The sequence below is a fragment of the Danio rerio genome, chromosome 8 (assembly GCF_049306965.1).
Source record: "Danio rerio strain Tuebingen ecotype United States chromosome 8, GRCz12tu, whole genome shotgun sequence".
In the NCBI taxonomy this organism is placed as follows: domain Eukaryota; kingdom Metazoa; phylum Chordata; class Actinopteri; order Cypriniformes; family Danionidae; genus Danio; species Danio rerio.
In genome coordinates, this window is record NC_133183.1 from 32,204,936 (window position 1) to 32,222,056 (window position 17,121).

General features: G+C 34.8%; 1 protein-coding gene across 6 annotated transcripts in view; it reads left to right on the forward strand.

Moving 5' to 3' along the window:
* The window catches only part of fancc (FA complementation group C), a 44,592-nt gene that overhangs the window by 13,255 nt on the left and 14,216 nt on the right, over positions 1 to 17,121 (forward strand). For 3 of the 6 annotated variants that reach the window (XM_073909836.1, XM_073909837.1, XM_005167179.4), the window contains 6 exons: positions 965 to 1,052; positions 2,035 to 2,129; positions 9,449 to 9,556; positions 12,930 to 12,994; positions 13,147 to 13,311; positions 13,391 to 13,547. In XM_073909836.1, the coding sequence (XP_073765937.1) occupies positions 965 to 1,052; positions 2,035 to 2,129; positions 9,449 to 9,556; positions 12,930 to 12,994; positions 13,147 to 13,311; positions 13,391 to 13,547 (678 nt within the window). 6 annotated transcript variants of the gene reach the window in all.

Genomic DNA, 17,121 nt, shown 5'->3' on the forward strand with positions numbered 1-17,121 from the left:
CTCAATATTGTTCATCTCTCGTTTTTCCGTCATCAGTATTAATGTATCCTAACTCAGGGCTGGACGATTAATCGGAAAGTAATCGAAATTGACATTCAGAACCTATAATTGTTCTAATTTTTCCAGGTCAATTTTTTCTACAGTTACTTTCACTACCATATGTGGAGTCACGTGACCCTGCTCTGTTAAGGCAAATTTATACTTCTGTGGCAAAAGCACCGGCATGGTCCGGTGCAGCCTTCGTACGGTTGCATACCCGCAAACCTCTCGAAAAAATGTAGCTGCACGTCTGCATCACATTGACGATGATTGGAAACTGTGCCAGAGATGCCTAGAGACGGCATATTATTATTACAATAAAATTGTTATATAGATTAAAATACTTGTTTACAGTATATTCAAGAAGTGAACTGTTTAAAATATTAGTCACAGAATAAACAAGAGTTGTTTTATTTAGAAGAGATACTGCTTATTTTCTTCTTTTGAAAACATTGAAAACAATTAGTTTTGTTTCCAAAAGTGCAACTTTTTTGTTTTCAGTTATTTATAAGGAAAATGTTACTCTTTGTTTTAGGCAGTGTGTGTGTGTTTTAATTTCAGTTTTCAGTGTTGATGTTCAATAAATAATCATAGATGGTAGATAGTGTGTGTTTCCTTCAATTATTGTAAAATCAAGTAATGTACCCTTAATTCAGAAATCTCTCTCTCGTAATATGTGAGCATATTTACAGTACAAAACCTGTCGGTGAACTGTGAGGGCAAAAACATAAAATAAACAAAGAAATAATTATTCATTAGTCATAATCGAGTTTAGATGTTCAATAATTGAGATTTTGATTTTAAGCCAAATCCCCCAGCCCTATCCACACTGTAAGAGTCTAATTATGTGGTGTCATTATGCATTATTCATATGCAGGTTCTTGCTATTTATGTCTCAGGCATTTGTGTGTTTACTGTATAACAGAACTCCACTAGTGAGGCCATGAAGACGTTTCCTTTTGTGGGCCAGTTCCTGGGAAGACTATGTTGGAACTCATGTGTTACTGCGGACGGTAAATTTACGACTCTTCTACACTTGGGGGTGTGTTTCCTATTTGAGACCAAGAAATGTGTCTGCATGGGTTGGGTATTTACACTAATTTTCCAATGAACCCTGTAGAGGCCTGCTGGGCATTTGTTCTGTTATTTGGCTCTTTTTAACTCACAACCCCTCTCTCATTGTTCACCGCATCCCTTTCCTAAAATTTCATATCAGACCTGCTGTATTGTTCACATGTAGCATTAAAAATGGTTTTAAACGAATGTGATTTATTGCTGCAATTTTTATTCCATTATATAAAGTAAGTTCCACAAAGTCTGGAACTACTAGTGAGTGCTTCTATTTAGTCTGCTAAAAAAATTTTAAAAGAAGATTTATATTATAAATGTAATTTAAATGTACACTTGTAGCCAAAAGTAATGTCTGGCCCTGTAAATCTCATCTCTTCGCCTTTTATCTAAACATGTTATTACACCTATGTCAGTTTACTGAGCGTATTGTGAAGTTTTGATTGTATGTGTAGTTTCAACTGTGGTAAAGCAAGAAAATATGGTCATCAAGACATGCACAAAAAAATACCAGCAAATCAAATACAAGGAGAACTAGGTAAATAATAATTTACATGGTTATTGTAGTCAGTATGCACGTTTTTGTTTTGTTTTTTGTTAGTTTTTTCATAGTGAATTAAAATTCATATTTCATGATTTTCTTGCCAAACTGATTTTGTAATAAATGCCTTATTTAGTTTTTTCCCCCTTATATATAATGTTCCTCATATATATATATATATATATATATATATATATATATATATATATATATATATATATATATATATATATATATATATATATATATATATATAWTTGCAAACAAGGAAATCTGACTTTTTGAATGAAACGCATCATTGTTTTCCCATTAGAGATGAAAAACGTGGCCATTTTCACATCTTATAAATGGCATTTTGTCTTGTGCTCTTGTTTATGTATGCTCAGAGAGGAGCCAGAAACTCCTGCTGCGATGTTTGAGCTGCCTGTACAGCGCTGAGCCACTGAACGCTGTCGAACGAAAAGCCAACATGTGGATCAAGGTAAAGCCAACATTTTACCTCTTTTCAAACCCTCCAGGTTAATGCACAAATAGTAAATCACCAACATTTTTTTTAACAAATTTAGATTCTGACAGATATCAGGCATGTTTTATTTATTTTTATTATCAGTTTTTTTTTACTGTATTCTGGTATATTTTTTCAAATTGTCTTTTCTGTTTTTTTAGTAACCAGAAAACATGTTAGTTTAATTCAAATTCATTTGTTTTACCATTCATTTATTGAGAGTTGAACAAAATAATTGTTCTGCTTGTCCAAAATAAGTCAAAATAAGTCCTCTGCTTGTCACTGTATGTGGGTGGAGTAATACACAAGGGTGAAGGGTGAAGAGGCTGGATGAGTGCTGTTATTTGAAGAATATCACACTAATAGCCAATCAGATTCAAAAACCACACAGAAGTGTTGTATAAATCATAGTTGTAATACAGTATATCTGTCACAATTCAGTACACTAAATTAAATGGAGCCTTTATTCACACGGACATGCTGCCGCCTTATTTATTATAATTTTTTTTTGCAAAGACATTTGGTCATAGGTTTATTTGGGCCGTACTCACACTAGGTACAGTTGCCAGTATACCCTGGATTCTGTTTTTTTGTTTTTTCACGGTTTCGGAATTCACAACTCAAATCAGAGGACCACAACTGAATGTCTGTAATTTAGTTGTATTTATTTAAAGTGTGAAGATGCAGAAAAATAAGTAAATAAATAAATAAAACAAAAGTGTGAAGACGTTATATTTAAATTGTCAAAAAGTAATATAACTGGAAAAATCTGCCTTCTCCGACTATTTCAAATTCTGTGCAACATTGAATGTTTGGAGCCATTTTGTGTTTGTAATGTACCTAATAAATGCCATGCTCTTCCAGACCCCTACAGTTTTCCAACTGCCAAAAGTGTTTTAGAAATTCCCAATGTACACTTTTATATTTAAAGAGATGTAATCAGGGTTAGGAGAGCGGAGTGATGAAAAGGAACTCAAATAATTGTACACTTTCAACTTTTTACAGAGTTCACACAGATGGTTTACCATAAGCAATACAGAACCCCTCGCGTTTCTGCCAGATTCGAACGTGTGTGTATTCGTTTGATTATTTTTTTTTCATCTAATAAAACATTGCGCTAATTAAAGCAGGGCTTTTAAAGTAAACTTTTAATTTGCCAGATGTTTTTTGACCTATACGAAGGGAAGTGGAGTCAGAGGGAGGTGTGGGTTCTCTGTCAGGGGTTGAGACATGGTATTTAATCTTACATTATTTATTTACTTAGCTAACAATCCCTGGTGCTCCAGCAGTGTGTGTACGTATGGTTTTTGGGGAAGTGATACAGGACACGGTAGGGATTAGCACTCGCTTTGTGTTAGGATGTTACAGATTATAGACATGTGAACATTTACTTGATGGATGAAACTTAGGAGGAGGAGGAATACCGTCTGTTTTGTTTTCAAATGCCTGACCTACAGAAGGTTACTTAATGGTAGGCAGGTCAGTCTCCTTCTGCTTATTTCTACTTAAGAATTATACCATGGTTTTTCCAAGGAACATAGTTTTGTTTAGGAATGGGTGCTACGGTGTGATTAATTTTTGCCAATAACAACAATAAGTATTAGTGGTGTAACGGATCACAAATCTCACAGTTCGCATCACACTACAAATTTTGAGTCACAGCTTGGACCATTTTTCGGATTACACAAAAAGAAGACATATGTCTTTTGCTTTTCATTAATACAAAAATATTACTGCGTTGGTTTTACAAACATCACTTAGAACCTGTAATTTTAATAAAAATCAAAAAAGAACCAGCTGAAAATAGGAAAATATTCAATATGAAAAATTATCTTTGCTACTGTTGCTGATAATACTAAATATAGAAATCTAACATCTTGTACAACATATCATATTTATTTTCAGTTACTAATTCAACAATTTACACATAAAACTTCATGCTTCATTATAGATGGATAATTTTTCCAGTGACATAATTTTGATGGATGTCTGTTGTTTACACAATATAGTTGCTAAAACATTCACCAGCATCAAGTTCCATTAAACAGTGATTTTAATCTTTACCATAAACATCAATGTTTATATCTGAACTATGAACTGTTCTCACAGTACTTCTTTGTTGTTTAATCTTTTGTAACTAACTGAAAAAGTGTAAAAACTGAATCTCTCTTGATCAAACACAGATTTGAATGCAACGATTCGAAGGATTAATGATCATATGCAAATTATTATCATTGATCATTCATGTTGTGCGGATTTGTATTAAGATCACAATCTTTAAATGTTTAGTCATGCATTTGTTCACAGAATACATAAATTCAAGCTAAACAAGTAGTAACAGAAAGTGACCCTAAGACACTCACTAACACTAACTTAATAAAAGCATTTAGGTAGGTCACTACGCAACTTTTTCCATCATCGTTGTATTTTACAGGAATGCCAAAATGCTTTCAAACACTTAATTTGAATGATGTGGAAGAGGATCTCTCTGGAATTGTTTACAATGCATAAGGCTTACGGATCAACCATAATCTGTTACACAACTTATAGATATAATGTTTTTGCCATATCACCTAGATACATTTTTCTAGTTGTTTGCTTCCCTGCATAGTACCACCATACTATTGTAAGGCATTTTACCAGTTGAATTTTCATGCAGAAACCACTATTGACTTAAGTTTGATTGCTCTGGGGTCCGTTCTTCATACCTCGCTTAAATGATCTAAGATGATTTTGCCGATCCTGGATCTTTTAATCTTGATAACTGATCTCTGGCTAATTTGGTTCTTCAAACAAGTTCGTGGATCAGATTAGAATGTTTGGATAATCTGATCTGAGATCGCTGCGTGTGTTGTGAAGGACAGATCTATCGATCCTCGAAATCATGATCAGCAATGCAACGATTGGCTGACGAAACAGCAGCGTAATGACATCATCTGATTAATATTCAATTATCCATGTGAGCAAAATTACATCATATTAGCAGTCGACGGTTTGTTAAATATGACACGCAATAACTTTCCACATATGTCGTGAACTGCAGGCTTTACACTTTCATGTGTTAAGAGTATTTATCATGTATTTCAATGCATATCAATGTATTTAGTTCTACATTTAGAAAATATTTTCTTTATTACAGTAGCCGTTTTTTTAATCGCTGTATGGAATAACTGGATGTTTACAAAAGCATTTTGATATTGGTAAAGGCGTCTGCAACTTTTGTGAAGCATAATCACTGGCATATTTACTGTCAAAACATGTTCATGACTGCATTAATGTATTATTTATTTTTTAAAAAAAGTCACATATTCTGCATTTCTATTATCATACACAAATTTTACTAAAGCGATCTAAACAGTTCATATCAATAAATTTTCTCTTTGTACTTTCATTTCGAGGGTACAGATTGCATACGTTTTGTTAATATAACTTTATTTATTTTATTAATAACTATAACTTTATATATATAGTTAATTTTTTTAAACTATTTTCCCAAGTGTATATAACTACTGTAAGAAAATATAATTCGGTACTTTCTCTATTATCTTTGCTTGAACTGACCCGATCTAATCCTGTTTATATGAATTGAACCTGCTTCCGATCAGGTTTGAGCTAGCAGAACTGTTGCCATGACAACAACTCTCAGATCAGCTTTGAAGAACGAAACGATCCTGGATCATGTCCAATCGTCAATATCCAAATCCAGCTAGCTGAGTAATCCACGTACGAAGAACGGACCCCTGGTCTGAAAGGTTACCACTTTTGTTTATTGGTGGATCCCATTTTCTGTTTCTGTTTCGCTGTAACCTAATTACTGTCCAGTGTCTTTGCTCTCTTTCTTCTTGTGTTTTAGCAAATTGATTTGGTTTGAGTTCATTTCCCGGGGGTCTTTCTTCTCATCCCAGCCTGACGTGTTTCCTCTCCCAGCAAGCCGCTGATCTCTTATTTTTCCATCCTCGTGTTTGTTGAGCTCTTAATGGACTGTGCATTTTTTCCATTTGCTCCATCTTTGTTTGTTCCGAGCGCTGTTTACTGTAACTGTCAACATGTGAAGCCTCACCCATCTGAGAAAGCCTTCATGTTGATCAGCATCGGTTACAATGTGAGACTCATCTGGGATGATTCCAGCCAGTGTTTCTTTAGCCACTCTGCATGAATAAACAAACAGTCCTGTCATTCACAAAGCCAGTTGGTTTGTGCTCTTCGTGTGGGTGGTTTAGCACAGAAGAAGAGACGAAGAAGAGGGGTTCTTCTTCAGAGCCATGCACTGATGTTTTTGTGTGTTATTAAAGAGCCTGTTGCCCATTCTTCAGTGATCCTTTGCTCTGGAGCGCCAGCTTGACTCGCCTTCTCCACATCAGAGAGACCAGACGGTGTCTGTCGGCCCCTCTGCAGCTTCAGGGCTCCTGGGGGTCTGGAAGCAGTCCTCGGGGAGACTTGTGTGGTCTCTTTAAGCACATTTACCTCTGCAGACACATTCAAAAGCTATTTTAGACTGAGCAGAATGACCCTGTCTTTAATATCGCTGTCACTTTGTCTTTTTATGTCTCTTTTTAGCTTTTGTTCAAAACCATAAGCCTATCCGTAGTGGATTAAATTTTGCACAAAACAATGTGAAGTCCTCAAGCCCCATAATCTGAACACATTTGCTTAGAATTAAGGTTAAAAATTCATAATGTAATTTTACTATGTTAAAAGTATAATTTGTCTGTTAAGTAACTCAATTAAGTCTCAGCTGATAGCACCCGATCACTGTAGGGAACATGTAACCTTCTTATGGTAATTTAAAATCAAGTTTTGACACGTAAAAGTGCTCTTACACTTGATAACGACACAAGAGTCCATCTAATTCAGTGTATCTTGGTTTATTTTTTACATCAGACATCCACAGGTGCAATTTCATCACAGACCCCTCATATAAAACTTGTTTGTTCCAGTTTGAGGTATTCGGACGCCAAGTTTACACTTTTTACGGTCAAAAGCTTGTGCTCTCCAACTCCTGCGCATCATAGTAACAACTCGCGTGTGCCACAAAACATGCATACTAAAACATCATAATACACATGAGCTGGAGAAAAGTAACAAAGTATATGACATACAAATCAACAAGAACACGTTATATAACACAAAAAAGATACTTACCTTAAAAAGTAAATTATGAAATATGGCTTTTACAGTCACAATGAATCATGATGAAAGGTTAACCCCAGTAAATTAAACCATCCGATGTGCTCAAGTCCTCAAACCTCCTAATCTGAACTCATTTGCATGGATTTAAAGGTTAAAAAGGTCATAATGTATTTTTATCATGTTAAAAGTATGATTTTTCTGATAAGTAACTCGAGCTGATACCCCCTAGATCACAATGAATCATAATGCAAGGTTAATTAATCTGTTTATTTAATTGTACTTTATTGTTAAAAACCTTAACTTCTGGGTCCATGATGTCATTTACTTTCGCATTCTTTAAATCTTAAAGGTCCGTACTGCCCCAATACCCCCATTAGTGGTTCTGTTCTCTCATCAGCTGGAATAGAATAACTTTTACATAGATTTTACATAGAGACATTTTTCTTTTTATCTATGATTACTGGCGTGCAGGAACAAACTAAATTAATTAAAGCAGCCTAGTCCACACAGAACCTAAAAGGTAAGCTTTCAAATTTGAGTTTACCAAAAAAATAGTGCCTCTTTTGTAGGTTTTTATTTTTATTTTTTATATATAACACAGACAACAAATACAATTATTTTAATTGCTTTCAACATTGTTTTACAGAAATTTAAAGGGTTTTCTTTAAAATGATACCAAACTTTTGCATTTATACTTCTGCATGTGGATTTGGAAAGCTTTTTTTTAATTTGGGTAGGCAAAATCAAGACAGAAACCCCATAATAGCACTTGACTTTAAGAGGTTAAAATAAACATTCATTCACTCTCAGGTGGTTACTAAACTTCAAATTTAAAACAAACACAATTTTTCCCATGTTGATCACAAAAATAGATGGTTATTAGAGGATTATTACAAACCAGTAGTCATTGTCATCCTTAGTAAAAAAATTTTAATAATAATAATAAACATGTATGCCAATGGCTACTGGTTTTCAAGAGCATGCTGTTAAATAAAGAAACACCTAGAAGTTTAGTACGAGTGAATGGAGAGTTAATGACAAAGTTTTTCAAACTAATTTTGAGAGGAGCATGTGATATGATTGATCACGGCTGGTCTCCCATCTGTAATCAGTAATAATCTAATCAGATTCATCCAACCCTAGTAAATATACAGATTTCGCCCTACTGCCTTATCTTTGTTTTGAAAGAATCCCCCTTCCACAACATTTCCTCATTTTACCAGGATGAGCTCTCAAGACCTACCTGATCTCAAACCACCTTATGTGCTTATTGACCAGGCGGGAGCCCAAGGCTCAATTATCTCAGAGCTCAGGGTTCTCTCCCGAAACAGCATGCCAAACCTGCTAATAACGTCAAGCAATATCTAAGTTTGAACTCTTGAAAAGTAGATTTTTGGCAGGAGTAACCCTTTATATATATTTATAATATATATAATAATGTATATATTATTTTTTTTAAATGACAAGTTGCCAGTTCGTTTGAATATCTTGCAGCTATAATAGCCATGTGATTCCTTAAAAACATCTGAGAAGTGAATACTTGCTCCATTCTTTTTCGTTTCTTTCATTTTAGGCGTTTTACAAGTTGTTTCGATTTAGCCAGTTCACCCATGTGGTTTAGTGCTGTCTAAATTGCCACTTTGAAGAACCAAAAATTATTATCATGACCAATTCCATTTTTCTCCACCCCTAGGTAGAGAAACAAACTAGAGAATATGGAAAGGCTGTGTTTCATTGGTCTTGCACTGTTGTCACAACCCAGCTTACAGTTCTGTGTGATCTGGAGTGTGTTTTGCTGTTCAGATGGTAGTAATTGAGCCTCTTTGGGTCTGTGGAGGACATCTTAGCATACTGTAAACCTAAAGAAACCACATGGCCCCACCGCAAGCAGACATGTTTTCTGTCAAGGCTTAAACTTTGCGCTTTCATAAACAGACAGGCCTAGCCACCCGATCCATTGTCTTTTTTTTATTTTTATTATTTGTGTGCAACATGGTGATGTGTTTATGATGAGCAAAAGCTGTCCAGTTATGCACAGACGAATCAAAGCAAAATAATATGCAGTTGTTTGATGGTGTGTGATTAAATGTCCGCTGTAAATGGAGGGTGTTGTGTTTAAAAGCTGTCATCAGCATTGTTTTCTGTTATGTATCTGTTCTGGACAGAATATGTTGTGTCATCTGATCTCTGAGGAGGAGGGCAGTGTGGCTCACGCTACAGTAAAACATGCTGGATCAACCCCGATGCGATACCACACAGAGGCTCTTCAGAAGGTTTGGCAATTAATAGTTAATATTATATAATAATTAATATTGGTCTTTGGTATCTTTTTTTCGGGTCTGTTGGTGATTTTTGAGCACCTATCTTTTCCCCAAAACACTGAAACTGCTGTTTCTACTAAACGGTTACTACAGCCAAGTAGATTTCAAATGTTAAGTTTAAGAATAGGGAGGGGTGTGCAGTACTTAATGTCTATGATAATATCTTAATTGTCGTTTTAACGATGTGTGAGCTGACATTATCAAGCATGTCAACTCGCTTAGCCAAAAAACAAACAAAAACATGTTTTTAGAGTCCAAAAGCATTCACTGCATTAAGCCTATTTGAATGCGGTTTGAATAACCGTATTCCAGTTATGAAAGCAATACTTGTATTATATGTGAAATAAATACACATTTCTATGTTTTTTTTAGATACTTAAAATATATGGTATGGTTAAGAAATATCACACAAATAAGAATGTCAATTTACTGAATATCAGCTTGATTGTAAAAGATTGATTATTGATTAAAATCGAATATCGATTATCAGGGTGTCATTGTAAAAACAATAAAAATACATCAATGTAGAGAAATTTAAGGCCTCTAAAAAGTCTTAAATGCTATTTTTATTTTTATTTTTTTGGGGTTTTCACCGTTATTGTGGTAGGACAGTAGAGATTTAGAGACAGAAAAGCATGGGGAGCAGAGATAGGGGAAGGGTCGGCAAAGGACCCCGAGCCGGGAATCGAACTTGGGTCGCCGCGAACACCTCAGTGCCATGTGTTGACGCACTAACCACAAGGATATGGGCGCCGACTTAAATGCTATCTTGAAAGGCGTTACATTTTCTATAATTTTTAATATGCAATGTGTATGCTAAATTTTGCCTGAATTAAATCTGTGAATATCAGGATGCTGTGAAGTTTATGAAATCCTACTATCTTGCTATCCATCTTGCTGCTTTGTTTAGTGCAGTAACCAAGGCAACGCCATTATTTCTGCAATTCTGTAGGCGCCAACCTGCTGAATTAGCAAGATTTAATAGATTTGTATGCAGTATATGAGTAATGTTTTTAAGTTTTGGATTAATTTCATACTTTAATATTTAGTAAATAAACTGTAAGTTAAAGTCTCACCAGTGTTTCTGGTTGAAAAGTGGTTATAAGGTCTTAAAATATATGGAAAGAGTATTTAAAAAGGTCTTAAAAGGTATTGAGTTTCACTCCCTGGTTCTTGTATATACTTGGATTAAAAATCTACACCAGGGGTGCCCACACTTTTTCAGCATGTGAGCTCCTTATAAAATGACCAAGTCAAAATGATCTACCTAATATAAAAATGCATAACATATATATTTTTATAAACGTATTGAGAATTCTGTAATTGTACAATATATATTAATGTACTTTGCATAACCGTATTTACCACTGTAGCCTACAATTCTGATGACTTGCACTAAATGGAATCAACCAGGGAAGCATAGTCCGGTCAGTAGCTGCTGATAGCCAGCCTCAAGCATGCTACCAAATAATCATCAGTCATGATGGAACGATTTTTGGACTTAACCATGTCAACTTCCCTAAGTGCTGCTATAGTTTTGCAGCACTTAACGAAGTTGGCGCGGTTGTACGCGCATGCGTGGTTACCCATGCGTCAGAAAAGGTCAGATATCAGACTGGCTGCTCTGTATGTCAATTAAGCGACAAATTTCAGAGAGGATGGATGATAGGCTGACGGCTATTTTTTTAATACCATGCAATCCATCCACGCTACCCTTGCCTTTGACCAGTAGATCGAGATCAACGTTTTGGGCATGTTTGGGTCAAAATTATTCACACTCTGTGAATTTATTTTATATATAAATATTTCCCAAATGATGTTTAACAGATTAATTTTTCACAGTATTTCCTATAATATTTTTTCTTCTGGAGAAAGGCTTATTTGTTTATTTTGGCTAGAATAAAAGCAGGTTTAAATATTTTGAAACCTATTTTGATAGCTCAATATTATCAGCCCCCTTAAGCAATACATATGGTTGATTGTCTGCAGAAGAAACTCCTGTTATACAATGACTTGCCTAATTACACTAATTAAGCCTTTGAATGTCACTTTAAGCTGAAAACTATTATCTTGAAAAATATCTAGTAAAGTATGAACTGTCATCATAGCAAAGATAAAAGAAATCAGTTATTAGAGATGAGTTATTAAATCTGTTATGTTTAAACTGCTTCAAGCATCTTCACTTCACAAACACTAGCTACAAAAGTCCTTCAGTCAAGAGCAGTGATGGATTTTCTCCATTTGTTGTTTGATTAATAATAAAGACAGTCGGCAGAAGGAGTATTGCGCGCTGATAAATTAAGAATAGTGCGGCTCTGATATGGTTTCTCTTTCACGTGTCTTTTGACTCTCAACTCGTTTGTTTATTACACAAATGAGGGTTAATATGAATAATCACTAAACACCGCACAGATGTGTGTGCTCTGCTCATCTCCGAGCCTGTTCGAGGCTAAACGCGGCGCGCGCACACACACACCAACATGCCCTCTTTTGCGCTTTTAAAAATATGAGTGATTTGAATGTTCATCAATGAATAATGCGCATCCTGTGCTGCAAACGTTGTATTACAGTACGTGCTTTTTGTCATTTTCATGTAGAACTGAGCTTTGATGAGCAACAAATGTGTACAACTGGTGAGAGGGCAGTATATGATGGAATAATCGTTTATCTCGATTAATGGTTTTTTCATAATCGTTAGAAGCCAAAATCGAAACCAGATTTCCGATTTATTGCACAGCCCTACCTATAGTGCATGTCTTTGGACTGTGGGGGAAACCCAAGCGAACACGGGGAGAACATGCAAACTCCACACAGAAAACCCAACTGACCATGTCGTGACTCGAACCAGCGAATTTCTTGCTGTAAGGGGATCGTACTAACCACTGAGCCACCGTGCCGCCCCAGCAGAATATTTGTTTAAATCAAAACTTTATTAATGTCATTGACAATGCAATTTTTAAGTCATAAGTAAACTGTGTACAGTATAACAGATATATAGGCACTTGTATAAAAAGCACAATTTTAAGAACCACTATACGTTTACATCTGTTTCCATTACTTCACAATCAGTATTATATATTGTTTACATTCATAGATATTTATATATTTACATTTCATAATTATACTTCTTTCACTTCTGTGTATATATGTGTATGATGTGTATGTTGTGTATGACTTCACTGTGGACGGCAAAGTAAGAATTTTTTATTGTACAGCGAAACGTGTTTCCTTACTGTGCACATGACAATGAATGAATTGAATTGAATTGAAATTGAATTGAATATTGAATATTGAAATGTGTCACCCTGCACATTTGTTTTATCAGGTTGTGTCATTGATGGTAGAGGAGGTTTCTAAAAGCTGTGACTGCTTGCCGAATGCATCAGCAAGGTAATAAAACTTTAACATCACTTTTGTATACAAATATGCAATTACATTTCTAAAATAATTATCCAGTTATTACTCCACAACATTTTAAATTAACTGAAACTGGCAAATTATCCACTCTCACATTCATTTTATTTTTCATTTTGTTCTTGAAGATGTTCCAATAGCAACATTCACACCATGTCCACAGCATGCATTGCGTTGGTCACATGCACTCAGATGGCTCCTCTCATTGGAGCTCTGTTGAAGCATTCAGAATCATGTGGCTCTTCATGTCTCAATCAAGAGTTCATCAATGAAGTCGGTGAAGCCTTCATCAGGTAAGTGTCATTATGATGCACCAGAGCAGAGTGAATGGTGCACAAAAATGCTCAGTGGACTGTGTTTGCTGTCATTCAGTAAGAGACTGGTGTTGGAGGACGAGGCTGTAATTTCTCTGTGGTGTCAGAGCGCGTTAAGTCTGGAGGGGGCAGCAGTGAGCTTACTGGAGTCTGTGCTTTCTGACCATCAATTAACGACCCAGAGTCTGGACAAGCATGTTAATGACTCATTACTGGTAAGCTTGATTTCTGACTGTTTGAGAGTCTTCAGTTTTTTTGTTTATTAGAAAGTGAAAATATGTTTTTAAAAAGACATATTTTATCTTTCTAATGAGCAAAAAACTTTAAAACAACATGTGATTTATTTATTTTTCCTACTTTTCATTTTTTAAATTGTTATTCTTATAATATAAAACCAAAGCTTTTTCACCGGCGCTATCAGTCTTTTTGATCTGTGGTATGCTGTATAATTGCACATTGTCAAAATATTAATAGTCATTACTCTTTAAAACCTGTAGATATATCAGCACCTTGCATCAACACACAATCACCGTGTTTATTAGCAACAAGTTCACTCTGCTATGTTTGATGGCGACTAGTGCCGTGTGTCATAATATTTGCTTCGGTTGCTAATTAATTTCCTGCTGCCGTGTTGATAGTAAAACTATGGCAGTAAAGAAGGAATTTGATGGTCTGTTGTTCGTATGGTACACAGTGTGTTGAGATTAACGGCACTGCATGATACGCCGGCCTCTTTTTCAAAACACACGCAAACGGCGTGACGCGAACCAGGCCTGGCAGTCCATACACATCCGAGGTCTTTTCATTCCTGCTTAAAGAAATGTAAATGACTGAAATCAAGGCCTTATTTACATGTCTGTCTGAGGACGTCAAACAGTCCTTATGTTGCTGATGTTTGAGGTTTGGTTTTGATCTGTTTAGCGTCTTAAACGGAGAAGTACAGACAGGTAAAATGAGGCCCAAATGCAGCTGCGTTCAGCTCTTATTTGTTTGTGTTTGTGAACAGATTAAGCTGTGCAGTGTGTTTACGTTGCAGGAACGAGTTGTTTAAACTGCAATCAAAAAGGGGAAACAAGAAATTAGTTTCACATTTCTGTTTTCATCCACCTTCCTCAAAGCTTAGATCCAATAACAATAAACAGCATCCTCCTGCGTCCCACTGCCAGAAAGGGGATGTTTTTGCCATGCTGTAATTGACCCTCCCTGAAGTGTTAGGAGAAGGTATGGATGAGTGTTTGGAAAGCCCATCTGTTTTCACTAGGGAGAGAAAGCTTCAGCCTTCATAAAATATAAAAGCAGACAGTTGTTTCCTACACCTTTGTCATGTGATCTCTTATTCTAGATTTTTTAGACTTATGTTTTTGAGCTATTTGTTTTCTATTTCTATTAGTTTTCTCATTCTCATGTTGTTCCTAAGCCTAGCCTGTTCTGTTTTATCTCTTTAATGCACAAGCTGTAATTTAGAGATAGAAAAAATAAACTTAAACGGGTCACTTTAGACCCATGTAGAGGATTGAGGGTTTAAAACACAAGTGTTTATTATCTATGTTTCCATCCACCTATTTTTTTATACACATTTTGTATTATTGCATAATGGAAAGACTAACATGCGCATTAATTTTTAAAATGCACTTAAAAAACACATGTGCACAGCTGAGTAAGTTAAACTTTTTATCTGATAAGAAACTATAGAAACACATTTTAGACATGAATTCCAGCATGTGCATCTAAAAAATCGTGGATTTTGTTTTAACAGATTATGTGATACTGTAACAGAAATAGACATGATAGGATGGCATTATTAGACAAACAAGCGCACAATCACATTGCACAACTTCTGAAATGTTTTTTTAGTCATTCTGAAAGGATAAAGATTAGCCAAAGAGCTTCATCAAAATGGTTTGGTATAATTACTTCTCAGAAAGGTCTTGAGCATCTGCGCTCCCAAAGAGCAGTCTCACAACCTCGGGAAAGCCACTGCACATTCTTTGCATCAAGTCTTCGTATTCTGCGGTGGAAGTAACTATAGAAGAAAAAAACACTGTACAGATCGCAACAAATTCAATTTTTCTTTTTGATACACTTCATTAAACATGCACACATAGACATCACCTATTGCTATAAAACTGAAGGTTAACTATGTTTATATATAGTAACGCATTTTTTATGTAACTTATAAACTTGATTGTTAACCTTTTGTAAAGCTGCTTTGAAATAATAATTATTTTAAAAAGTGCTATACAAATAAGCTTCAATTGAATTGATATTTGGGATTTGCCAAATATTGGCAGATATTTGGAAGTGACAATTTTGCTCTCTTCAACTCATTGGATGGAAAAGCTGCTTTTTTATTTTTAAAGATTTTGTTTTATATTTCTTTTTTTCCAGAACAACCCCTTCCCCAACAATTTAACCCCATACAGATGAGGGGATAATAAAAAAATATATATATTATAAAAACGTAAAAATAAAATAATAAAAAATATAATGCAAAATAAATTAAAAAGTACTGCCTTCATAAATACTTTTCAGGGGATACATTTGTACATCAAGTTACATTGTGTTACATTGTAGTTACCTCAGATTACATTGGAGATGGGTAGGACCAGACAGAATCTGCTGACATTTTTTGCTATTTCTTCGCAGAGTTTTGTAAAAAAAAAATGTGCAGATTTATTCAGAATGATTTTGGGAGTTTTGTAGCTTTTATGTAATGTTTACAATGCGAATCCAGTTAGTTCCACTTATTTGCTAAACAAAGCAAGTCTCTTATTTAATATATCTACTAAAAGACAGAAAATATTACTTTACAAACTGTAATGTACATAAATCAAATGAACACTTTCATAATAATCAATAATATTACTGAAATCAAATTAAAAACTGAATAAATATAAATGTACACACGTTTCAGAAGTAAATAAATAGACCCAATGATGGGCTAAAACTCGGATGGGATTTTGGATGGGCCTAGTTTTGGGTTAATTAAACTCTAAACCTCTAAATCTAAATATGTTGTAATACTTTTTTTCGCTTCTTCAGAAAAAAATATCAGTCTTCATTTGTAGACTTGCAGTCATTTTTTCCATTACATAGACCTGTTTAAGTCTCTAAATCCACTGAGCCACCTTTAGAGAACCTTCATCCGTCCAATGTACTGTTGCATGTATAATTATTATTATTTTTTTTGTAACCAGTAATAATATCCTTGAAACAGTGCTTTATTCACAATTGTTTCGCATATAAATCTTATTTGCATCTTTGGATGGAATCATAGTTATTCTCATGCATTAAATTTGACCAAACGTGAGAGCTCAGGTGGGCCTATCATCAACGCTTAAAAGCTATCATCAACCCTCCTGTACATGCTCTGGAAGTGATGTTACATCGACACCTTCTCAAGTTACCCAGAATTTCTAAACACCATTTACAACTTGTAGTCAGATTTTAATTGGTCAAAATTAACTTCATGAACTTGAAGCAGCACCTATTGACTATGAATAAATCATTAATACATTGACTCAATTATTTGTTCAAAAGCAGATTCAATTCAGTACCAAAACACCACAATGTTGCTTTAAGACTTAATTTTTAAAATTTATTTTTTTATTTTTTTTATTAAATTGAATGTTTTGAAAGGTAACGTTTGGCTGTTCAATCTCAAGTCAGATCAATCTAATACTGGAATTTTGGCTCGAGGTGCCTCTGAATCTGTGTGAAAAAATGCTAGTGATTCCAGGCATATTGTTTCGTTCATTAGTTTTATGAATTTGGCAATGAGTTGGTAAA